This window comes from Maylandia zebra, linkage group LG14, assembly GCF_041146795.1.
Source record: "Maylandia zebra isolate NMK-2024a linkage group LG14, Mzebra_GT3a, whole genome shotgun sequence".
Classification (NCBI taxonomy): domain Eukaryota; kingdom Metazoa; phylum Chordata; class Actinopteri; order Cichliformes; family Cichlidae; genus Maylandia; species Maylandia zebra.
Window position 1 is genome coordinate 29393169 of NC_135180.1, and position 25807 is coordinate 29418975.

General features: G+C 38.6%; 3 protein-coding genes across 4 annotated transcripts; 1 reads left to right on the top strand and 2 right to left on the bottom strand.

The window, feature by feature from the left end:
• Positions 1-1278: 1278 nt before the first annotated feature.
• Positions 1279-11940, bottom strand: camkk1b (calcium/calmodulin-dependent protein kinase kinase 1, alpha b). 2 transcript variants are annotated; one of them, XM_004558224.5, is made up of 17 exons: positions 11830-11940; positions 9040-9371; positions 8901-8948; positions 8753-8806; positions 8616-8667; positions 8380-8513; positions 6583-6619; positions 6452-6473; positions 6224-6312; positions 5406-5605; positions 5190-5243; positions 5020-5093; positions 4405-4492; positions 4192-4320; positions 3589-3692; positions 2066-2116; positions 1281-1705 (listed from the first exon to the last, which is right to left on the bottom strand). In XM_004558224.5, the coding sequence occupies exons 2-17, from the start codon at positions 9292-9294 to the stop codon at positions 1624-1626; spliced, it is 1473 nt and encodes a 490-aa protein (XP_004558281.1). In that variant the 5' UTR covers positions 9295-9371; positions 11830-11940; the 3' UTR covers positions 1281-1623. The 2 variants fall into 2 exon arrangements, with proteins under 2 accessions (XP_004558282.1, XP_004558281.1); XM_004558225.5 differs by lacking the exon at positions 2066-2116 and having other exon boundaries at positions 1279-1705.
• Positions 11941-12750: 810 nt separating this feature from the next.
• Positions 12751-15418, top strand: LOC101484148 (vacuolar protein sorting-associated protein 37D). The gene is made up of 4 exons (XM_004558226.3): positions 12751-12912; positions 13664-13835; positions 13925-13998; positions 14945-15418. The coding sequence occupies exons 1-4, from the start codon at positions 12805-12807 to the stop codon at positions 15341-15343; spliced, it is 753 nt and encodes a 250-aa protein (XP_004558283.1). The 5' UTR covers positions 12751-12804; the 3' UTR covers positions 15344-15418.
• Positions 15419-17226: 1808 nt separating this feature from the next.
• LOC101484608 (dicarboxylate carrier UCP2) lies at positions 17227-25136 on the bottom strand. The gene is made up of 6 exons (XM_004558228.3): positions 24718-25136; positions 22503-22710; positions 20896-21099; positions 19233-19334; positions 18976-19156; positions 17227-18895 (listed from the first exon to the last, which is right to left on the bottom strand). The coding sequence occupies exons 1-6, from the start codon at positions 24841-24843 to the stop codon at positions 18796-18798; spliced, it is 921 nt and encodes a 306-aa protein (XP_004558285.1). The 5' UTR covers positions 24844-25136; the 3' UTR covers positions 17227-18795.
• Positions 25137-25807: the final 671 nt, after the last annotated feature.

Below are 25807 nucleotides of genomic sequence, written 5' to 3' on the forward strand. Positions count from 1 at the left end.
GAACTGTTAATTAGATTTGACACTCATGGCATTATATCACTGTCTGATTTAACTTTTCCTTTGTCTGACTCAAAATAATTGGTGAACATGAATGGGGTTTTATTGAGAAACACGTACAGGAACATCTTTTTTATTTGAAATAAAATATGTTAAAAGATTATCAATAGCTCTGATGTTCATCCTGTAAAACATGGGTGCTAAATCAGGTATTCTACCACAGCAGTGTAGAGGGAGAATAGAGAGATGCGAAGAGTATGTTTTGTCTGATTAACATGGTCAGACAGATGAAGATGAGAGAGACAGATGACTTCATAATCTATTGAAAGAGCCAATGTAACATCTCATCATGTAGTTAGAAGCAAGCAACAACTCATCAAACCCGAGCTCTACACCTTTATCTGGAGCTCCTTTGACAATGTGAGCTCTGTGTTCGAGCTTCTCCACCGCAATCACATGGTACCAGCTCATATCTCTTTTATTGGTCTTTACCTTTTCCTTTTTTTTTTACTCTCTACTTGTTGCCTTTGTATCTTTTCCATATTCTGCTGTTCAGACTATCAGAGATATTGTTCCACCTACTACACGCAACCCCAGAAAAACCTTCAGCCCACCTGTACTACGGTGAAGCCTGCCTCTCTAAATCCAGCTCAGTGCGATAAACTTGAAATCTGTGCTGATCAGGGCGTTGTGCTGTTACTGTGAAGCTGTGATGGTGATTGGCAGTGGCACTCTTGCTCAGGGATTTTAAATTTTGCAGCATCACGCCTCGTCCTCACTACTGAAACATCTATTTTTGCTGCACAAGAAGAGAGGAGGGTTGTGATATAATACACTCCGGATAAAACATCTTAACAGTGGCAAATAAACGTGATTGATCATTTAAGAAAAAATGATTCTCCCTATATTTTTCAGCTTAAGGATATATATATATGTGTGTGTGTGTGTATATATATACACACACACACACACACACATATATATATATATATATATATATATATATATATATATATATATAGATATATATGTGTGTGTGTGCCCTGTATATATACAGGGCAGGTTGTTGAGTTTGAGTTTGTATAATTGCTGCATAATGCTTCCCTCTACTGGTCAAAAGCATGAAGAGCAGCCGATATACAGAATCATTAGAAATAGTGGTAATGAAGAAGTGTGCATTCATGCGTGCACAGCTGTAGCAGCCACTGATAGTCAACCTAGAAACATTCAAATAAAAGTCATTATGAAATAATAGGTTTTCTCAAGGCTGCCATCTAGTGTTTAATAGTCAACGCAACAAAACTAAACGTGACAGAAGAAACGTGATTCAGTCATTGTTTCAATAGTTTATATTTTGTTATCTTCAACAGCTGTAGGAAAACGTAAAAATATCTTCATCTTCATGGAGTATATTTACTTTTTTAAGCCTGGATGGAAGATAATATCATCTTTTTCTGTATTTTCATGCACTACAAATCTTTACTTGAATATTCAGTAAATTTACAAAATGACCACAATCTTCTCCTCTAATGTCAAAAGCAACAACGAACAAAAGAATTAAGAGAAAAAGACACAAATAAATGTACAAAAACATACTTTCTGTGTTTTAAATCCATGTGAGCCAGATTAATCAGCACTCTCTGTAAAAGCTTCATCTTCATACAAGTCCTCCAACTCTCCTTCTCTGCTTCCCTCTCTGCTGACTTTCCTGCAGGCGACAAACGCTCAGTCATGTCGTTGAAGGTACAGCACTATGTGAGATTGCATGTGAGGAAGAGGAGGGAGGAGGGGTCACACTAGACTACAAATGTTATGGCGTACTCGTCCTTCACAGCAAAGCTTATCACTTGCCCCCCAACATCAACCTCAATAGGACGCAAGAGGGAGGAAAAGCCAACACAAAGCAGTTGTCAACAACGCCATGTGTCCTTTTATTTTTGGTACAGCTCGTTGCTGAGAGATTTGTGTTGTCTTGTTCCTCCTAAATCCTCTTAAGGTTGAACAAACAACCGATGAGCTCCACTAAGTATGAAGCATCTGAGCTCAGCCTAAATGCTTAAAAATTTACCTCAAGGAAGGATGAAGGTGAGACGAAGACCCCAGTAAGCCCCAAGAACCACTGTAAGAAGGAGATGTGACGTAAGAGGCCAGGATTTAAAGTTTGTAATGCAGTTTATGACAAACACAAATTTTACTTTAGAAACGCAGCAGTTGGTTGTGGACAGAAATTTTGGGGAAAATTGCTTTTTTGCTTGAGAGTTAGATCAAAAATTTGATGACAGCTATATGTCTGTTTATATTTATGAATGTGAAGCTACAGCCTGATGTGCAGGAACTGCTGATCTTAATTGTAGCCTTAATCTTTAACAACTCTTTCAATCTGTACAAAAGAGCGTGTTGTGGATTTTGGGTGTGTTATGTGTAGAATGAAAGTCATTCATTTGCAAAGTTTTGTTTTTACATTTCAGTTTTTACATGTATTGTGTTACTGTGTAAGATTGTGAGGTGCTGTTATCCAGATTTTGAGTGATGGTAGCTGTTTTTGCTGCTGGCTAGTGCTTCATATTTTACTGATAGACATGTTCTCTGCAGAAAAAGATCAGTGAGTTCAATTCATTAATTTTGTGGTTATACGTAAATAAGATGAATAAGATCACTTTTTTAAGCTATTTTTGCCCACCAGGTTTTTTTTCCAATGACTGAAAAACTTGAGCGTACAAGCAGTCAAAATAAAATCAAGCAATAGACGAAGAAACAGAATAAATCTACTTCTGTGATCGTCCATTAATAATATATTGTAATTTGTGCTGGAATTTTTTAAAAAATGTCTAAAAAAAACAACCCCATTTGTTAGTATTATACTATGATAATGCGTTGGAAGATTAACCTGGCTCAGGCTAAACATGAAGTTAATTCTGACCTGGATCAAAGTGCCGCACTACGTCATCCCTCCAAGAAGATCAATCTAAAAAGTTTTGATCTTCTTTAAGCTGGCTGGAGCGCCAATCAATACCTTTCAGAGTGTGGAATATTTCTGCCTTTAATTTGATTTAAAAAGCGTTGCCATTATTAGCTCAAATGATCAGAAGATTTCAGTATTTACTCATCACATGTGTCAGATGGGCTTCACATATTTTGCTGAGTGGGAGACTGCAGCTCTGTGCTGTAGTACTGCTGGTAGCTGGGTAAGTGTGGAGGAGGATGTAGCTTCTCATCTCTTCTCATGGAGGCGTAATTAGCTGTGCCCCCCACAGACCGTTAATGGAAAACAAAAGCAGCGCAGCCACTACCGCTGCCACCGGGGGCTCCCACTTAGCTTATCAGGAGAGGACAAATGCTTTTACCTGCCTGCTGATCGTTTAAGGACACAACAAATACAGTGTAAGAGCTACTCGGTATTTGAAGATTAATGCTCTTGATATGCTGGAACTGTAGATCTCCTATGTGTAATATGGGAAAGAGACTCTACATATGAACTGATCTATTTTTATCCAAGCATCTGCTCGCTGCTTTGCTTTGTTAGAGGCCTAATCGCAGAGCTGGCAGTCTGGCAGAGCGGCGCAGGCAGGATTTGCAGAGTAGGCTACTTACGTAAGAAGACCTCCAGGGGCAGACATGGACCTCTCCGCCCGTCTGCCCTGACACTCAAAGGGATTACTGAAAGACCGCTTCCTCAGCATGGACTTCACAAGAATCTGAGGGACATCAGAGAGAGTATCAGTGAATTCCCATTTGATTTACATTTTTGGTAAACTGTTAAGCTGCAAATCTTAGTTTTTAATTCTATTATATAATGAAAAAATAATTTAAAAAAATTATCCCATGCAATGTTAAGCATGCAATATGTCTTCTAATGCATGCTTCTGGAGGCAGGAGGTCTGAGCACTTCAAAATCATAATAACCCACTGATTTTTTTAACCATTTTACTGTTACTTTTGTGTGCTTTCTCTCTTTTCTCTTGCGTGGTTTTGAAGCATAAAGGACTGAAGTAATTGAGTTCTACTACCAGATTACCATTTAAAACATGCAGATGAGATGTTTTTGTTTCTTTTCATTGTTGTTGTTGCGTTACTTTAACACATTCAAATTACAGCCACGCAATACATTACTTTTTTTTTTTTTTTTGCAAAGACCACAGTGCCAGCTGCAGGTACTGTGGTCTTTGCATGATCAATCAGATGTGTGCGACTCACCACAGTGGAGAGGCTGGGGATGAGTTTAATGCTGTTCTGCACCTCCTCCTCAGTGACCTCAACAACCGTGCAGTGCTCCTCCTCCAGAGGGAGAGGATTTGCACCGTTCTCTGTCACCCACGGATGGAGCTGCATCCGGACCACATATGTTCATTATAATTGATGTTGTTTCTGTGATTCTAGGATGTAGATGTGATAGATTTTCCTTCTCACCTTAATTTCTGGGATGGTGATTCTTGTTTCAGGGTTTTTATCCAGCATCCTTTCAATGAGCTCCTTCAGTTCATTACTTATTAATGGCCTGTCAAAATAAAAGAGTCAGAAAAATAAGTGGATAGGAATTAAACACATTTAGGTATGTTAACATGTGACATGAAGCTACTGATGAATAATAATATATTATACAATAATATTAAATATCAAATCATTATAGACTGAATGTCAGTAAGTTCCAAAATGCTAAACAAGTGAGCACAAGTTTATAAAATATTTAAAGCGCCGATGAAAAAAAACAGCTAGCTGACAGAAGATAAATGAATTAAAGTAAAAACACAAATTACTGACTCCTTACCTTTAACTAGATTTATGAATAAAGAAAATAACAAATTATAATCAAATAAATGATCAGAGACCAAAAGCAAATAGATTTGTTCCCATTTTTTGCTTGATCTCAGGAGAAATCTATTCAATGAATCTATAAGAAACTACGATTTTAACCCATACTGGTCCTACTATATTTTAGTCTTATGTATCTACATAGAACATTTACACAAACCTTGAAAGTCAAAATCTGATATTGTCTACTGAACAATCCTACAGTTTGCTTACGTCTCTGGAAACTCCACAGGTTTGTTCTTTATCTTGTTGTGTAGAGAAACTATGTATTCATCATAAAAAGGACACTAAAGCAGGAAAAATAGAAGAAAAGGGATTCAAATGTTAAACGACTGATGTAAAAGTGTATTAATCTACAAGCATCATGCTGCAAACATGCTTACCATCCCAAAGACGAAGCAGTACAGTGTGACTCCCATCGCCCACACGTCTAATGCCTGGCAAATAAACACAAATGATCACAGTGACACCACTGAAAGGCTCTCAGCTGGTTCGCTAAGCATCACTTCTTGATACTTTCTCTCAACTAACACAGCCTGATATGTAAAATCAAAGCATAGTTAAATCACTGATGACCAATAGGGAAAAGATTGTCTCACTTTTCCACTGAAGCTCTGCTCGTGTTCGGTCATCATCTCCGGAGCCATGAAGGCCGGCGTCCCCGCTGTGCTTGACAGAAGGGCGTCTGTCCCCTCAAACTCTTTGCTCACACCAAAGTCTGCTATCTTGACGTGGCCATCATCTCCCAACAGCAGATTAGATGGTTTAATGTCCCTGTGAATAATCCTTTGGTAGTGTACTGCACAAAAAAATATAGATTTAACATTAATTTACATTACATTTACATTTTTCCTGTTAAGTTTATTATTTATGTACAGTTTTATATTCTAAAGTTAAAAAACAGCTTAAAATTAACCTTTGAATATTTTCTCAAATATTTTTCTTTTAAAGTCAAATATTATCCAACAGCTTATCTGACCCAGATCATGGGGCAGCTGTCAAAGCAGAAACACCAGACTTCACTGCCCCAAAGACATCCTCCAGCTTTTCCAGCAGGATACTGAATCATTCCCAAGCTACTGAAGAGACACAATTGAGGACATCCTCCTGTCCAGGGTGTCTTCCTGGATCTGAGACAGATCCTGACTGCTTTTGGTCTCCACACACCTCAGCTTGATATTGTAAAAGCTCATGATGAACATATTTGCAGTTAGTAAAATCAACTTAGTTAAGCTGCTAATCGTTTTGAAATGTGTAGCTGTGACAGGAACGATCATTTGGGCTTAATTTCATATGGAAACAAATTGTAGACACAGATATTCACCCATTCCTGCCTTGAGGCTTATGAGTGAAGTGAATGCAACTGAACAGATATGTAAAATCAGATAGAAATGTGTCAGAAAGTCTGTGTACTTACAGTACTCTATTCCAAGGACAACGTCTCTGAAGTAAAAGCGAGCCTGCTGCTCCGTTAGAGGGTTGTCAGTAGGCACCTCCATCACCGGTCTGACCAACATGAGAGGTGCACAAAAGCAGAAACTTACATTAAATAGTCATGCTGTATCTAATCATCATGGTGGCATCCCCAACTCAATAAAATCCCAATTCAGAGCTCAATAGAATACATGAAAGCACAACAACATACCCTTTTGTCACCAATTCGAAGGCTTGAAGACAGATTAAAATGAGATTTTAATGACTTCTTGCCTTCTTATTGAAAACAGTATTGCAGCAAAATAGATTCATAAATTATAATAAATATAAATTATTGCCTACCCATGTGAAGTCCATCTTCATCAGGATCATCCAGCACCTGGAACACACAGTAACTGATGTTTATAATAATAGTAATATTATTATTATTATTATTATTATCATTATTATTATCATCATTATTACTACTACTACTATTATCATCATCATCATCATCATCATCATCATCATCATCATCATCATCATTATTAAAATAATAAGTCTTTGGCTCCTTTCCCTTTGCTAGTGGAGAAAGTTTAGTCTTTTTCTAGTCTATCGTTCTGTCCACCACAAGCACATTTTAAGCACAAGGAAGCAGCACAAAGGCCAGTGACACAGTTACAGTGTTTGTTTGTTTTTAAACATCTTTTACAAAGACTGACTCAAACAGGGATAGAAGAAATAGATGGTTTTGGTTTTCTACATTAATACAACCAGGAAGTGTAAATTATCAGATTAATGATGGGATGACACAGGCACAGTTAATCTGGCATGTTTTTCATCGGCAAGAGCAACCAGGGCTCAGGCACAGGGTGAACATGCAAACTCCACACAGAAGAGCGGTCAGTACTCGGGTTTGAACCCACTGCTGTGAGGCAATAGTGCTGCCCTCACCTGGTAACTAGCCTCTGTTAAATCTACACTGTAGGTACGTTTTAACCCCAAGACGCTCTAAAATCTTAAAATGTAACCTGACGTCCAGCGCTCTGAAAATGTACCTACACCTCTCATTGATTCAGGCTGAATTGGCCTATTTTCTACTCCTCCTGTGCATTTCCAGCCTCAGTTTTTGAGTGTATCAGTAAGAAAATAACAACATTGCCTCAGCATAATATGTCCACAATTCTTGAAGGGAGATTTTGAAAAACGATTGACGTGAATGTGAGGGAATGTTCAAAGATGTGGAAAAACCTGAGCAATAGATATGTTTTCCTCCAGAGAAAAAAAAACACACAAAAAAAAAAAAACCTGCCCCACCAGGGAAATACATCAGAGGGTTTTTTTTATTTGTTTCTATTGTGGCTGGCACCACATAAAATACTGGGCCGTGACCACAATGTAATTAACACTACACACAGGGATGCATGCTGGCAACCGCGTCAACCACATACATAGGTTACGTCATAAGCTCTACGAAGATTCACTGCCGAAGTCTAAATCAGCCGTGAGATGTTTCCATCACTGCAGACTGGAGTTGGACCTTACACCAGTCACTAATGCAGAATCATTTCACCCAGCAATGTTTATGGTACCGAACTGAAGACAAAAACCAGATGTGAGCAGATTCTTTTTAGTCCATTGCTGGAGGTTTGAAGCTGCCAACAGCAGGGACAACTTTAGAAGTTGCTCGTTATGTTTTCTAGAAAGAATAAATATCAGTGATTACTACAGAGTGAATCCACTGGGAGAATTCAAGACAAAAGCCTGATATTAACATACATTAGTGTGTACCATTGCGAAGGGGCTTAAACCACCCACCAACACTATCTAATATCTGCCTTTTTCCTGGATCAAATAACAGCTCATGATACGAAGCATGTTGAAGATGTCACTTCTGTGGGGAATCACTCTGTGACTCTGTGTAAGCCACCATTTCCCTGCATCTCTGCTTGAACCTTAATCCAACATATTATCCAATCCAAAGTTGCATTCCGCTCTGTATTAAAAGCAGAAAAAGACTTTTCTATTATAAAGTGTTTATTGCATTCAATATCGTGCATACTTCAGCACAACTTTCATTCAAAGCTGAAATGTTTGTCGTGTTTATTTGTGTTGTTCTAAGCTTCCAATGAGATTGTAAGACTGAGTCCTCGTACCAACCTCGATCAGTTTGACAACATTATGATGGTCCAGTTTCTTCAGGATGGCGATCTCCTTGTACACGCTCTCCAGAGGCAAGGCGGCTTTAGGGAACGGATCCTGCTGTGACTTTGACCCTGAGGTTGGCAGGCGGCCTGGAATGTATACACATACATACACACACATAACCACTAAAACCACAGCAAAAATGCCAAAAGGGAATTAATACTTATGACTAAGAATACTTATTCACTCACGCAAAAATCCACACTGCCTCATCAGCTTCTTCTTTGAAACTACTTTCATTGCCTAAATGAATTAAATAAAGCAAATTGTGGTAATAAAGGCAAACTGACATGTAAATTCTTCAGTATAGTTTAATCTTTTGACTTACATAGTGCTCTTCTGAATCTTCATTATAAGCCAATTTCACTACTCCATACGAACCCTGGAGTGAAACACCAAAGGTAAAAAGGTTCATAAATCGCATTCCCTCACTTCTGTATTACCAGAGTATATGCTATATCATGATTTTAATTTACCTTTCCAATCTCTTCCTTTAGTTTATACTGGTTAAGCTGGATACAGTCCTACATAAGTGAAGGATAGAATTCCATTATCTGATCAGTAAAATATCAAATTATTTAAAAATAATGTGAAAATTATGTAAGAATATCTCACATCAACGCCAGTGATTGACACACGTTTGGTCTCAATGGTTGGCTGTCGGGCCATGCGACTCCCTCTCTCCTGCAGAGACATTTTCCTGTCTGAGAGGCGAATTCGGTTGGTGTTGGTGGTCCTTGGACCACCCGACCTGTAGCCATTAGGAGGGGTTAAACGGTTGGCGGCCACGTTCATGGCTGCCACCAAGTCAGCAAGCTCGCCGTTGTTCTCCAATTCCAGCTCTGGCCTGCTGACGGTGTCAGCGCTCATGGTGGTTAACTCTGACTCACTCACAGCTCAGCGTCCCAGAGATGTTTTGGTGAAGAGCTAGAGGACGCATCATGGTGCTGACAGGTTGAAGCAGAAACAGAGGCATGACGAGATTTTGATACTGAGATCTTTGACTGGAAGAAAGTACTACTGCATAGCCTCTGTCAAATATGTTGCTTCGATTTTTTTTGAGTAGTACTTCTGTGTTGACATTTGCATCAGCTCTGATTCATACAAAAATGTTCTGCTGCATTTTAATACAATATTAACATCTTAATGCATAATATTGCTGGCTGTGACCGCACCAAGAGTCAGTGCATCTACATCTGTGGCGATGAGGTTCAATGTTGCCTCTCATTAAGACACACATTAAAGGAGCAGGTTTTCCAACCTTGTTAGAGTCTGTACAGACAGATTGTGGGATGTTGGCTAACGCCTCAGGGTGACACTGTCACTGTAGATGTAACTATGACCTTCTGACTGTCTTTGTATTTGTTTTTGATAAGACTACAATGCTATGGCATTTCCGAGCATCTGGTTACATTTTTGCCTTAAATTCAATAGAGACAGAAGATTAACTAAAATAATGACTGATTTTTAACATTTATAGTAAATCTTAAAGGAGGCACACAGGTAGGATTAAAACTGTTATCTCTTTATTTGTATGCAAACATTTAATCATATAGTACACCATAATGCAGCCAGGTCACCACAAGATTTATCACCTTTATCACTTTTTTTGAAAAATTTAAAGTTGAACTATTGAAATGTTGGGTTTAATTACTTTGCACAACTGTTCTTAAGTGTTCTGTTATTGAAATATACAAACATGCAATAATATCCAAAAATCTCCTTATATGATTTTTGTGACTTTAAAACAGCAGGATGCCTTGATATTTTTAGATTTATTTCTGCACTAAAGCCGCAGCAACTGTTGCATTGTGGGTAATGTAGGCACCAGAATTTGTGGAATAAAGAAGAAGCCCAGCAATGTTGTTGTTATTTGACTGCATAAGAGTTGAGGGTAAAATATAAACAATCTGATGTTAAAGTGTCACGTGAAGATGTGGTAAATTTGGTCTTCAGTAGTAAAAGGAGAAAAATGCAGTTTCAAGAGTCCAAAGGTGTAAAACAAAATTGGGCTCTTATGATCTGGATGAGGTTTTCAGATCATAAGAGTTAGCGGGAGCCAAAACAGACTTGTTGACAAAGGACAAAAGGAAAGACGTGACTAATTATATACAGAGGACTGATTACACAACAAGACAATTAAGACAGGGCGGGAAATCGCAAACAAGGACACTCAGACAGGAGGAGACAAGTCACACATGGAAAAGGAGTGAGTGAAGACGATGAGATAAAGTACAGATGAGTGAGATGACACACAGGGAGGAGAAACTACCAACGTAAGGCAAGACAGAGAGGAAAAGACAGAAACACTGGGACACTACAAACACAAGAAATGAATAAGAATAAAATCCAACCAGGAACCAGAACCCAGAAACAGAAAGTAATGTTTGTCCTGTAACACTGAAAACACATGAACATTAACTGTCTCAGGAGTCTTTGCAGTCTTAGCAAAAAACTGCCCGTAACCAAAACAAGTGACTGTTCACTTCAGGTCGGTGCAGTGATAACTAATGAGACATTGAATAATCACAATACTTCAAACTACAGCTCATGTACTGTGAAAGAAAAATCACAATTTCATGGAGGGACAGAAAAAATGAAAAGAGATGTGCTGAAAAGTGAAAGGACAGCTTTTAGCACATCGTGTCAAAATGAGAGTTTCACATCAGTGATTTTGTTTTAATAACTAGCAAAATTAAAATTCAAGTGATTGCTCTGAAGCCATACTTCAGAGGACTAACTTTTAAACTTACGTACAAAAAAACTCGAAATATCAACCTAACCTTGTTTATTAGTTGTTGTTCATCCCCTCCATGCCATAATTATTTCTTATTTACTCACAACATGCAGCAATCACAGACTCACAGGACTCTTTTCACACTTTTTCTGCAAACTTTTGCGAACAATAAAATGTGTTGTGCTTTTTGTGCAAATAGAAAGTCTGGTTAAGAGAAAGGCCCGTTTGTGGTTTGTGAGTTGAAATAATCCTTTGAGGAGTTTGGAGTTATATAAATAATGACTTCTGCAAACTCCAGCACAAGCATAGATAAGATAAGAAGTGATGTGAACAGAAACAAAGGCAAAGACACAGAAAAGGAGAAATCCTAACAATCTGAAGGTTAACTCTTTATGAGCAAGACTTCTGTTGCCCATAATGCAAAACTGAGAACTGCAAAGCTTTTTGTGAAGATCTGTAATATTTCAAGACGACACAATTTGCACATTTAAAAAGTAATGTTGTTATAAATTTTTAAAAAGGAGAAAAGGACCTAAGAAATGCAAAAAAAACCTAAAATAAAACCCTATAACCTCATTAGAGCCGTCTTCAGCATACCACACACACAGTAAAACACATCACTATGCAAAATTTTAAAAAATTAAGTACAAGCAGAATCGCTTCCTCACCCAGTGGACATGTCCTGTGTTCAGAGCTGTGGTGGTAAATCTGAATGTTGTCTGGCCATGAAGCGCCTCTCAGTCTCAGTGCAGGACTTTCACTGACGGACGGCAGCGCTGGACTTAAGGATTAACTGAGGCTACATATAGCCTCAGTTATTCTGAGGGCAGCAGTGGTCATGTTGACAGGGTGATCAAGACAGGACAAGGCTAGACAACAGAGACACACAAAACCAAGAATAATCCCACAGTGATAGCGACAATATGTCAACAACACACACTCTCACAATATGCTGTGCACTGCCGTTTTCTTTTCATCCTTTACTGTGATAAATACAGCAGATTTATATAAAAAGTATGCAGTATATAAATACTAAGGTCTTTAATCATTACAAGTTACAATTCTTTTAAATTATTTTGAAATTCTCTAGAACTCATCTTGAACAAATATTAAGCATGGCAAGGAAACTATTTATGTAATTTATTGACAAGAATAAATAACTACCAGCATTATCTTCAAAGGCTTTTTCCCAAGTCCTTGATTCATTAATAGATGATGTGTTTCAGTGATTTTTACACATTCAAACTCAGTTTTAAGACACTCCCAAAGAAAACCACACAGACCTTTTTGTGTGAAAGGTTCACACAAGCTTAAAGAAGCATTTTTACCAATTTAGTTATTGGCTATTATTTAACCAATAACTAAAGTTATTATTTAAGTTAAACTAAAACATAAATATGTTTTAGTTTAACTACTTTCGGCAGAAAGTAGCAAAAATTACAAAAAAAAAAAAATGCAAAACATTTCTTTCTCCAGGATGTCAAACTTTCAAAGGAAGATTCATGTTTACTTCCACAAGTTCTGCAGTAGTATAACCTCTGACTGTCTTTGAATGCAGCATCAACAGCTCCCGAAGGACGCTTCAGGAGCCAGCAGGTGTTATACTGAGGAGACAGAGAGCATCCAGAGCACGGACGGTCAGCATGTCTCTGCCGGTCCGGTTTCACTTCGGCGTCCGCAGAACCAGAGAGCTGCGAGAGCTGCTGGAAGACGAGGACAAAATAACTCACATGGCCAGGAGCAGTGAAAAGGTGAGTGAAAAAGATGTTTAAACTAACACGAATAAGAAGTATTCGGATTCTTTTAAAAGTGCAGCGCTTAACAAATTCATTAGACCACGTTTCCCAAATTTGAGCCTGCACCCTTGAGATCTCCGAGAAGTAAATAAGTGAAGTAAATAACTGTAATTTGGCATCTTAATAAAAAGAAAAATGTTAATATGCTTTATAATTTGTTACTCCAAATTTATTCCAAAATTGATGGATAAAAACAATAATTATATGTTAAAACTACAAATATAATGTGCACACATGTAAATAAAGACAGGGAGAAAATTATTTTCGTAATTACCAACATGGTTAATTGAGGGCATTGGGTGGTAAATGTGTTAAGTAGGTTACTCTACTTCTGCGAAGTATTAATGACACACAGTAAAATACTCTAAGAAATATTAAAAATATTCATACTTGTTACATAAAAATGGTCCCTGTCAATGTCCTACTATTCGTCAGTGTTATAAAATCATCAACTAATTATTATTATCATCATAAATTCACAGTAGGACCTCTTCCATTTTATAATCTTTGACTATCAAGCATTTAATATTTATTGCTTTAAAAAAGAGATTTAAACAAACATTATAATAGCGACTAATACATTCCTCCCAGTTGATTAATCAATCAAACATCTTGGGTCTGCTGTTGTTTACTTTTGCACATATAGGGGAAAAGCACAGCACTAATTCATTTCTTGTTTCTAAAACAAGATGTGGTGCTTTTTTAGTTTCAGAGGCTCCAGCAGGCTGCGCAAAAGACACGGATTTCAAATCAAAACCTGGCCAAAGTCAATCTTAGCCAGAAACCCAAATTTAGAGATGCAAAGCTGCTGCTTGCAGTGAAGTACAAGGAGCTGAAGAAACTCAGAAGCATCATTCAGGCCAAACAAGATCAACTCGGTAAGTGAAAGCCCTTCTGGTCTGATTTTCTTTGCCTGTCCAAAAACTATTTAGACAACATGCTGAAACACTTTCATTTCTCATTATAGCAGAAAAATACAGTGTTCATTATGCTCACTGGTGTCTCCTGAACAAGATCAGACATGCAGAGGAGGAGTCTGAGGTGAGGAAACAATGTTATGGGGGTTTTTTTTTTAATAATTTGCAGAGCCACTTTGTTGATCTGTGATCAGTGAAGTATTTTCTTTAATAACACACTCAAATACCTTGTTGTTAATAAGACGATAGTAACTAAATCTCACTGCATTACATCAGAAAGATCTGCAGGATCAAGATCTGTAGGAATGAAAGGTTTGCCAAGTAAATAAAAAAAAAAATAAACAAAACACAGGATTCTTTTGTTTTTTTCACATTTATATTAATTCAGGAGTAATATCCCTGCGTTGGCTCAATATGTTCACTCTGTCTGGCAAAGTTGTGGCAAACTATTATCCCATTATAAAAATAGTCCTAAAACACAATAAATATATAGAGTTTGGTCAAAAAGTATTTGGACAGAGACAATGTTTTTCTAATTTTAGTTTTGTACAAAACCAAAATTTTTCTATTTTAGCAACTTAAGGATGGCTTGTTTCACCTGCATTGACCCATGTTGTCTGTTCACAGCTAAATCTTCCAAATGCAAGCACCACACCTCAAATCAACTCCAGGCTTTTTATCTGCTTAATTGACAATGACATAATGAAGGAATTGCCCACACCTGCCCTTGAAATAGACTTTGAGTCAATTGTCCAATTACTTTTGGTTCTTTTAAAAAGAGGGTGGCACATGTTAAGGAGCTGAAACTCCTAAACCCTTCATCCAATTTGAATGTTGATACCTTCAAATGAAAGCTAAGAGTCTAGACAGTATGCCCATGTCCATTATATAACTGCCATTGGAATATGTTTCATTAAACAGTTAAAAAAAAAAAACTTGTGTCAGTTTCCAAATATATATGAACAGCAAGCTACATTTTTCCCACTTTAATACCCACAAACATTTCAGATTGATGCTGGAGCCAAGTTGTGCTCTGCAAAACGCCTTCTGTATGTGTTTCTGTCTCACAGCTACTGTTTCAGAGGTTTACAGATGGAAAGACAGCAATACAAGATTTTTTGGAGCTCTTTGTCAGCTCCCAGAAACTCCACCACATCAGGTTGGTCCTGATGAAGAACCTGCAGGAGATAATCCGAAATGAAACAAAAACAGCACAAAGGCTCAGTGAGGCTCACTATTTGTCTCTGGGCCTTCCTGAGCAGGTCAGTTTGACCACAGCTGCTGTCTTACCTCCATTCCTACTGGTGCTTGGCGCCCACATAAACACTGTCCCCTGTATCCAGCCTTCGCTGTTTTGCTCTGATGAGGATGAGCTCCTTCGAATGGGAGTGCACCTCCGAGGCCGCAAACCCATCCGTCTTCAGCCACTGAACGTGCAGCCGAGGAGGCACCAACCAGCACCGCACTGAAGTCATGGATTTTTAATCAAATTTAGTCTGGATTAATGTGTTTGTTGTAATAAATAAATAAATAAAATAAATATTGAAAAACAGTAAAGCATGGGTAGAAGAATATATTCAGTTATATCAGAAAAAAACTCAGCAGGTTTATTGTTTATTCTGCAGAAAGGGGTTCTTTGGGGACTAGACCATTTATTTAACTGTGCAGGGACCAGAATTAGTTAATTTTCAGCTTGTTTGGACTGATGACTGACCAGCCACTTAAATCACCCTCAACAAACTTAACATGGACATTTTAAAGAAGCTACCAAATGCAAAGTGACTAAAGATAAAGCGCTTCATAGCTCAGAGTTTTATTTATTTTATTTTATTTTTTTTTGGGGGGGGGGGGGGGATCATCCAACTCCCCTCAGAAACAGTTCCTAATGTATTTACTCTGCTGCTGTACTTTGAGTTACACATCTTTTGAAGCCTCACAACTCTATGAAGACCTTGAAATCCTGAAAGGTAGCGTTTTCTTTTCTTTTTTTAATCTTTTGCACACCAGATCTGTGTCTTTAACTCATAGCCAGCATATGACGGATACCACTCAGCTTTCAAAGCTAGTGCCATTAGTGGAATATTATGAGAAAACACTCTTGCTGAGCTTACGGAAAGGTATCTTTTGAAGCACTTTTTAAGTGATGTTGATGACAGTTCTGTCTGGAGGGCAAAATTCAACTCATCTAGCTGACTTCTTTTCTATTCATTTAAAGGTGGCTGTGTGCATCTGAAGTCATTAGAAAGGCATATAAACCATGCCCCGTTTGCTTTTTCTAAAGTTTTGTTTTCCTTGCACATGATACATGATTTCAGGTGATCGATATGGAGGTTCTTTCCACAACTGAAAAAAAAATGCCATTCATAATGAAAAATTTCAAGTTTCATTCATTCAGTGCTGGAAACAAGTGTCCTTAGAACCATACACTGCAGATATACTATTTTAACATGGTAAACCACACCAACAATAACAGGAGGAAAAATCAAACTTTGATCATTTTGATTACAGAGTTTTGACTTAAGGTGATTTTACTGTAAACGCCGTCAGTAATTATAAACTGGTTAGAACACAGTAATGTTTTCTCTGTGGTGAACTTGAACTGCTCACTGACACTCGATACCTGCAGCCATTTATGCCCAGAGACTCCTGCCAAGGTCAGAGAAGGAGCACAAACAACGCTTCCTTCATGATGATGTCCACGCTCAAAGTCTTTTGATAAAAGACCAACGAGTCCATGTCCTGCTTTGGCTCAACATGGACTCGCCTGAGCGGACATTAGGGTTAGCCTGGGTGCCATGTGGTCCACCACACTTTGCCATACCAGTTCAGCCATGGAGATGATTAGCAAGGTGGACCATGTATACGGGCTTTTGTTCCAGCACAGACTTCAGTTTCATCTTTGTCAGCAGCGTCTTTTGTCCTGCAAGACTCAAACTGGGCAATTTTCTTGTCTGTCAGCTGGTTGTTTTGTGCTGTTCACCTCCGTGTCTCTGCATTGTTTGGCAGGAAACTCGATTATGTTTGAATATGCGGATACTTTTGTTAATAAGCTTGTATACACACCAAGAATGATACAAATGGCATAAGAAAGATGAACTATCATAAAATATTTGTAGGAGCTTGCATCCTCTAGCCTGAAAAGTCTTTTACTGGCTTGAATCTCACACTTAGGTGGTGTTTTATCTCTGTATTGTTTCCCTGAAAGGTCTCATGGGGGATTATACAGAAGAGTATCTGTAACAGCATCCAGTAGTACAGCAGGTATATAGTAACACATGATGAGGTTCATTGTGTACGTGTGTGGGTCAACATTTGCCCCCCTATAGAAAATCTTGTCCTTTTATTTACTGCCTTCTTATTTCATCTACATTTTATTCATATTTTTAAAACTTTAAACAGGACAGTCCAGTTGGTCAAAGCATAAACCATACATTAGACATAACTGACAGGCATACAAGTGCAACAGACCAAGTGAACCAGTATACTTATACATAGAGTCTAACTCACACACAGTCAACCTCGTATATGAGGTTAGAGAGAGGTTAAGAGATAAAAATGCCCTGACCCAGCAATACATTCACTTAAAAAAAACCCAACAAAAGTCACAAAGCAATAATTTTACCCAAAATACAGAAAATATATGAGGCTTACAGGGAGTTTTCCCACAGTAGCTTAAACCCAGTGAGCAAACATATGCTATGAGTGCTGAGTTCAAGTTTTCAATGAAGACTGAGACATTTTAGAAAACAAATATTATGTCGGATTTAATGTAACCCATTTAATCTCATCTGTCACAATACTGATCTGAGTTATATAAAGGTCTAAAACTATGTCGGAATTATATATCTATGCATTTTGAGCAGATATTGAAATAATAACACTTTAGCATAACTTGTCATATGACCAGAGAAGATGGTGGGTTCAAAGCCACCAAGCAAAAGGTTATTGATCACGGTAACTAAAAGAGGCTTATTTGTTTTGGTCATCATTATCCAGCACCCACTGAGAATGAGCGACTTATTGCTGGAATTGTGAAGCAGCAAACCACAACAGTTTGCTCAACACCCTTACTCCTGATTTACCTCCTACAAAACACAGGTAGACTGGGTGGGCAAATGTCTATGCACCTCAGGATGATATAGAGCTGGCCCACCATTACACAACCAGAATGAAAGCTGTTGTTCCTCCTGAATCTGCAGTTATAATAAACAATTTGCCCTTTTCTCTAGTATCCAGGAACATGCCTTTCTGAAGAGTGTGAGTAGAGTATACATGTTATCTCAGTAGTTTCAATTATGGCCTAACATAAAACAAACATTTCTACCTTATCCATGAAATAAAATAAAAATAAAAATAGGAGCTGCTCATTCCAAAAGGTGTTAATTGTATGCTTTGGGAAAATTCAGTATGAAATGGGATAATTACTCTGGGCTACATATTTACATACATTTGCACTTCCTATATTCTTTTTTACAGCCTCAGAAACATGTTCGACCTGTTCTGTCAGTATATATCCAACAGTCATTTGTTACCTTGCACATCTAAATTCAGCTTTGTGCTTCTCCATTCATGCGTGTATTACTACACTTGGAAGCAAAGGCAATGAATGCATACACTTGCCTAAGAAAGATACAACTTAAAGAATGCACTGTGGGCATTTTGTCTTGTGCGTCTGTTCAAGTGTGCCAGTAAACATTAAAATGCCTCGTGTGAAAAGAGGGCTTTTGGAGATATAAGAAAAGAATTAGTAAATATTTAAATAAATGCTTTTTTTTTTTAAAAATCAATCATCACTGCAGTTTCTCCTTGTTAGATGTGCACTTTTATTCCTGAGGGTGAAAAGGTCTAAACCAACAACAATAGCTGTGCTACAATGGCTTCAGTATCAAACCAACAGGCAAACAGGTCCGAGCAAAGATTTTCAGAACTGCTGAAACCTCATCACAGCTCTCTTTATCTGCTCGTAGCTCACAAACATCACAATGTTCCAGGAACCCAGGCGAAGGAATGAGGGCACAAAGCTGTGAAAGAAATCAGATGAAACAAGAATGTGTGTAGGAGTCACTCTGTCATGCTTGGTTTTCAAAAATACATTCCTTACCCCTTGTAGAAAGCTGTTGGTCCTTCTTTAATCAGCATGGTTATAGCACAGTTAACAGCACCGCTGTACTGCCCAGGCACTGAGTTCATGAAGCGTGTCTTTATCACATCCACAGGGGATGCTACAATCGTGGTGCAGAAACCGGCTGCACATGCTGCGGTGAAGTGGCACGGCATGTTGTCTGCAGGAAAAACTGATTTGTTATTTAAACAAACAAACACGACGCTGGAGAGAGCGTTAGAAAGATTTGCACTTACCTGTCATCAGGTTATACTTCAAGATGAGCTCTTTCATTATGTCATAGGTCACAAGCTCAGAGCAGTTTACGATGGCGTTACGAGTTATATTTGGAAGACAACCTGTAAGAACAGCAAACATATAGGAACACTTTTCTTTCTCTGGTGAACTCAGTCTTAAAAAACATCCTGCGCTGTCATCAAACAGTCATGAAAATCAGTCATGATTTTCACTTTGCTATAAAGAAGAAATTCTTCTACTGGCCTCAACAGTTAACAGCATCTCATTTTAAATCAGTTTCAGCAGCACACTCATGTCATTATCAGCAGAAATTTGCAATTTTTTTTTCAAAAAATGGAGTGAGAGGATAAAAAACAAAAGTAAATATAAGTTTAAATTTGTGGCATATTTGCTTATTCCTTAAAAATCTATTGTGTAACTTATTTAGGGCTTTCAGGGGAAAAAATGATCATGTAGAAGTTTCACTGGCTGCTAATTTATAAAAAATATCCACAAGTCCCTCTGGAAGCAAGTCTTGCCATTCAACAGCCATCGTGGTAACATCTCTGGGTACTTGCTGTATTTGGACTGTTGTTTTGAAGCATTGTCTAAATTAATTCTAGTTTTAATGGTTAAAGGACACAAAAAAATGCATATATTGAACTATTAACCCACACTGATTAAAAAAAGCACATAGAAATGTAATGACTTCACCGCCAAATAAGGTTTAGGGTTAAAAGTTAAAGCTGAGAGTCTGCACTCAAGAATGTAGAGTTATGAAAAATGTGTCACTGTCCAAAGATTTCTAGACTCTACTGTATGTCTTATTCACTAATAGAAATGGGAAAAATAATTGTCAATTGTGGGATTATACAGATTTGTCTTCCTTGGGGAAAACCTTGTGATTTGATTACCAACAATCCCAGGGAGTTTGTTCAGTTCTGTTATGTTGCAAGCAGCTAACGTAGTTTTAAGCCCTTTTTTTAATTAATCTTAATTTTCTTCACCAAAACAAATTCAAATCACTTGTTGTGTTTTTGTCAGTCAATAGAGGAAGCACTTTTTTTCTGGAGCCACACAGTATTTTCCCAAACATACAGTAGTTTCATGAACACCTGAAAAAGACTCACATGTAAAATCACTGTGGTTCCCCTTTAGGAAGACTAATCTGAAAATGTGCTGGTTTATCCAGAGGTCATTGTGGGCTCTCTGTCAGATGCCTGAAGTAACGCAAGCGTCACATCTTTGTTTTGCAACATAAAATCTGCACATAAGGCAGCCGGTTTCTCTGAGAAATGCTCGGCCAACAGAAGACTCCGTAAAATTCTGGGGACAAGTCAGTTGAAGTCAGTCACCTGTGGTCTAATTTGTGACGTAACATAAGTGTTAGGCTGCAGAAACCATAAAAGCGCCACTAACTTGTGTAAGTATGATTTTTACTTTTGTTTCCCTCAGAGCTTATATTTTTAACATGACCCTAAACCCTTGCTTTTTGCTTTTTTCCTTTTTGTTGACCATGATGTTACAGCTCAGAGGCTGACATGAATCATCCCTGTGGCAATCTATGAGAAATATAATGATATAAGTCATAACTGCTACAAGATGACCGCTGCTCAGTGGTGTTAGGGATGTCATGTTGTGCAATAATAACACCTAAACCCTGTGGAGTGTATTTTAATATACCTTTCCAGAGGCCTTTAAAACCTTCGTCCCTGGCAATGGTCCTGTAGGCATCAGTCGTGCTGCTGTATCTCTTGACAGAGCCGCTCTCAGGCCGCAGGGCCTGAGCCTGGAACCTGACTTTCACCACGTCAGTGGGCTGAGCAAAAGCCACGGCCATGGCTCCTGTGGTGGAACCTGCCAGCAGTCGACTCCCGAGTCCAGCATCTGTTACGCAAGCAATTGATTTATGACATGTTGGTGCCTCAAACAAAGACACACACAGCAATTAGAGATCAAACTTGGTGCAGTTCGGATAATCATAGTGAAACCTGGATGCACAAAATTTTTCAGTTATGCTTTTAATATGAAGCGAGTTAATATTTCACTTTCTATTTGGTAGATCCTCTTCTCTCAGGTTTCAAGCATCATTTCCTACTGGGGTAGACATACACTGTTTTCTTTGGTAGAACATTATTCATTCAAACTGGTTTAATTGATAATTTCACTAAATAAAGCAACAAGCTAGGCCAGAGATTATAGTTTGGAGATGTCCTCATCAAGGTCAGGCAGATGTCCTTATGCCTTTGGGAGAGTTTAAAAACCAGAGAAAAAGTGAAAGAGAGGGTTGGACATGGAAATGAGAACAAGCGGGTGTGTTGTTGTGTCTCTAATTTCTGAAGTTTTGTTGATCTGGGTGGAAATCTGGATTGCTTAATAATGCCACAGCGGCATAGTTAGAATAGGTGAGGCCTCCAGCATAAACACATTCCTTGAAAGAGGACATTTTTTCTCCATGGCTTACATCATGGAGGCATTTTCTGCAAAACAAGTTCAGGCGATTACGGTTTAGACTTATACTCATTTTAGTCTGAGTCTGATTTCCGGTTAGATGATCAGGACTTTTCAATTTCTGAAGTTTATTTTCAGATATTAGGAAGGGAGTGTTTGAGCTCATTAGCCCCTTAAGAAATCTTAAAAAAATCTAAACTAACCAGTTGCTCTAAACATCAGTTAAACGTCTCTTTCTGAACATAATTTCTTACATGTTTATACCTGCCGACTGGCATGTATTTCGTAACAGCTGTGAAACACTGACATCAAACTCACAGTAAAGGAATTTTTGCACATCTGGATCACCTGCAAGGATTTTATCTGTTTTCCATCTGTACCACCTTTAGCTGTGATAATTTTAATTATTAATCAAAACAATAAGACAGTGAGTCCTTCATAAAATAATTGTATTTGAAGCTCATTTTGGGGTTTTTTTTTATGTTTATTTTTACTTTAACCAGGAAGTGCCGTAAATTAAGATCTCTTTTACCAATGGAAACCTGGCTTTAAAAGTTCACCATTATAAGGTTTGTTTAAAAAAAATCTAAATTATAACATAAAGAGACATCGGACAGAAACAATAAATCCATCCAAACAAGGCAAATAATACAAAGTCCAGCTCAAGACCAGCAACAGGTTTAACAGGTTAAATTTGTTTGGTAGTTGTGAAACTCCTGAGGTACACTGGCTGTAAACTGCTGTGTACTGAGTTGTGGGATGTGGTTTTGATGCAGACATACTTTCTGAGCTTTCTGCTGTGTACTGAGTTGTGGGATGTGGTTTTGATGCAGACATACTTTCTGAGCCTCGCGTGTAGAGCTGCTTCATGGTGTCATACATGCCGATGCGGATCGAGGCAAAGCTCATCTGCCTGTGCAGCCCTGCCACCAGGCCGCTGTACAGACTCCTCGGCCCCTCTGTCTTCACCATGGTGAAGATGGTGCCAAACACACCTCGGTATTCCGCCCTCTGGCCTTTCAGTAAGGGCTTGGATTCACCTTGCACCTGAAGAAACATAATAACAGGTTCAAGATGTGCCATCAGCCTCACTGCCTCACTTAGAGGGAAAATGTCCACATATGTCTGTGATCAGGCTGCTTTCTTAATTGTTAGGTTACATTCGTGTAACATGCAGCCGTGTTGAGATATTTCTGAGCATATGCTTGAACTAGGGGGTTGGACAACATGAAAAGCAGTTTATCTTCTAGTCAGCCAAAACACAGGTATTGGCTGACAACAATCTATATCTATAGTATCCTAAAAATGCTCATGTGGTAACATTATGAATAAATGTTATTTTTTATGCTCTTAGACAGATATGGCAACTTCAATGATTTTGGGAAAACTGACACTCACTGGTAATTTTGTTAGTTACGCCTGTAAAAAAAATAAAACAAACAACATTGTTTTTAACAGGCGTTAACAGCCTGTTTCAAATAACTCCCAAGCATCTCAATAAGATTTCAGTCTGGAGTTTGATAACGCCAGTTCCTACTTTGACAAGGCCATTTGGGGTGGTTATAGCTCAGGTGCTAGAGCAGGTCATCTGCTAATCAGAAGATTGGTGGTTCCATCCCTGGCTGCTTTAGTCTACATGCCAAATATCCTTGAGCAAGATACTAACCCCAAGTTGCTCTCCGATGCATCCATCGGAGTATGAATGTGTGTGAATTGTAGATAGAAAAAGCATAGCAAAAATTGCTTGCTTGAATGGGTGAATGAGGCAGAGTAAAAAAGCACTATATAAGAACCAGTCAGTTTACCATTTAGGAGCAGGATAAGGATCCAAAACACTAGTGTGTTTCTTGCATAACTCAAGTGTTTTTGGGTTTGAAGGGACAAACTTATTGCTGGACATTCTCCTTCAGGATGTTCTGGTAGAGAGCAGAATTCATGGTTCCATTAGCTACAGCAAGTCGCTCAGAAGCATCAAAGCAGCTCGACACCATCACATTCCCATCACCTCTATACCTCTGACCCTAGCTGAAGTGAGGCCTGCAGTTCTTCAGATGTTGTACTGGGTTCTTTTCTGTGGTTCACTGGAGTCCCAAAGCCTTAGAAATGACTTTCCATTTCCATTTCCAGACTGATATCTTTCAGTGACTTTTTGTTTTACATGTTTTGTTTTGGTTTTTTGTTTCTTTGAATTGTGTCATATTTTAGCCTACTTCACTTTTTAGACTGGCAGTAATCACACCTGGGTGTGGCTAGTGAAATTGAACTTTGCTTTCTTAAAAATGTGAGTGGTCACAGTAAATTTTACATTTTCACACAAGGCAAGGTAGGTTTGGATATCTTGTGTAAAATGTGGAAGTAAATTTAAAGGTAATTTGATATACAAAAAGAGGTGTTTACGAGGGTTATAGAGCTAGTTATGCAGCTATTTGGTGGTTACCTGTTTTGGTATTTACATGTTTACACATTTGAATGTTTACACATGCATGTTCAAAGCAGTAATAAGTATGTGTTATATCTACCTAGTTGGTTTTTCTGCATTGATCTGAGTATAACATTTCCTGGCTTCTTAGAGCCCAGTGAAATATTGATGACGGCGGCACACAGGAAGTGTTGGTTTTTGTTGTTGCTGTGTGCTGAGAGTAAAGAGGCTGGTAAGACAGTTAACTGTCTCCATCGTGCTGTTCCTAATTATTCAGGGAGATTCCATCAAGTGAACCCTCACGTTACACTTGTTTCTTTAATAACTCAAATCATCAGTTAAAAACGGACTTTGGGGTTTCGGTAATTTGGTGATCTGAAACATTTGAGTGTGACAAATATGTTAAAAGAAAGAAAGAAAGAAAGAAAGAAATCAGGAAACAACACTTACACGATAAGCTGAGCCGGGTCGGGGTGAGGGGGGTGTCCCTGTGCACCAATTTTTCCACTTTTTTTATATTCTGAATTGTGTTACACTTTTTGTTATAAAATATAAAGCTCTTAATTACCGAGAATATTTTGAGGTGGCTATAGTTGCAAATACCATGAGGTGGGTGGGGCTTCCTGATGCCTCACCTGTAGCCGGACTTTGGCGGTGTCCAGTGGGAAGGTGACTAGGTCCGCCACGCAGCCTGCTGTTCCAGCTGAGAAGATTTTAACAGCAGTTGTGGGCACCAAATCAGCCGCTCTCCCTCCAACCATGATCAGTGCCTGAGCTCAACAGCAAGCCTCAGCAACAACAAAACTTAAATAACAAAGTGCGCATTGAAGGACTAATCATCATTTCATCCTTCGTGTACGGAAACGAATAAAAGCGATGTAGGTCAAGCTCCATGCAAAAGAAAGTTTGGAGTTTGAAGGGAACAGCGTCGTTGTGCCATTACACAGAAACGCTCACGACAAGAAGTCGAAAGCAAACTGAACTAAGTCGGTATCTTTGCATGTCAACAAACACCTGACTGCGCAGCCGACGAGTGAAGCCTGGCCCACATTTACTGACTTTGAACGGACCTGCTGCACCGCCCTGCAGAACTCCAGATACTCATCACACACATGCGCGGAATACCCCGGATTGTTCTTTATCGGTGTTCTCTGTCATGATCCACCTGCTTTCAAATAAAAAACAATTTCAATGTCAGCGGACAAGAGCTGAGGCGTCATCAGGAAAGTTTTATGTATCTTAGTACGGATAATGTCCTCCCATTCTTATGGGAAATAATCCTGCTTTTGGTGTTTTTATGATGGCAATGGCGACCACCAACTCACAGGAGTTCACGTGGGTGTATATCTGATAAATAACCTGTATTTGTATAGCGCTTTTCTAGTCCCTAAGGACCCCAAAGCGCTGTACACAACCAGTCATCCACCCATTCACACACTGGTGATGGCAAGCTACATTGTAGCCACAGCCACCCTGGGGCGCACTGACAGAGGCGAGGCTGCCGGACACTGGCGCCACCGGACCCTCTGACCACCACCAGCAAGCCGGGGCTCGAACCGGCAACCTTGTGATTACAAATTGAGCCACGATCGATAACTATGAAGGGAAATAATATGAAATAATAGTCTTTTATTATAGAAATTGCACTTTCTCTTGATTGGCAGTGACATTTTCCTCTAAGAGGGACAAGAAGACTCAAACCATGGCAAAAAAAAAAAAAAATGC

Coding starts and splice junctions, on each gene's coding strand:
- LOC101484148 (XM_004558226.3), top strand. CDS start 12,805: ATGTCTCTGCCGGTCCGGTTTCACTTCGGCGTCCGCAGAACCAGAGAG. Junction 13,836..13,924: donor GGCCAAACAAGATCAACTCG/GTAAGTGAAAGC, acceptor TTCTCATTATAG/CAGAAAAATACAGTGTTCAT. Junction 13,999..14,944: donor ATGCAGAGGAGGAGTCTGAG/GTGAGGAAACAA, acceptor TCTGTCTCACAG/CTACTGTTTCAGAGGTTTAC.
- camkk1b (XM_004558224.5), bottom strand. CDS start 9,294: ATGAGCGCTGACACCGTCAGCAGGCCAGAGCTGGAATTGGAGAACAAC. Junction 8,807..8,900: donor TAAAGGAAGAGATTGGAAAG/GTAAATTAAAAT, acceptor GTTTCACTCCAG/GGTTCGTATGGAGTAGTGAA. Junction 5,606..6,223: donor TGTCCTTGGAATAGAGTACT/GTAAGTACACAG, acceptor TTTTTTGTGCAG/TACACTACCAAAGGATTATT.
- LOC101484608 (XM_004558228.3), bottom strand. CDS start 24,843: ATGGTTGGAGGGAGAGCGGCTGATTTGGTGCCCACAACTGCTGTTAAA. Junction 21,100..22,502: donor CTACACGCGAGGCTCAGAAA/GTATGTCTGCAT, acceptor CTTGCGTAACAG/ATGCTGGACTCGGGAGTCGA. Junction 18,896..18,975: donor CCAACAGCTTTCTACAAGGG/GTAAGGAATGTA, acceptor TTTCTTTCACAG/CTTTGTGCCCTCATTCCTTC.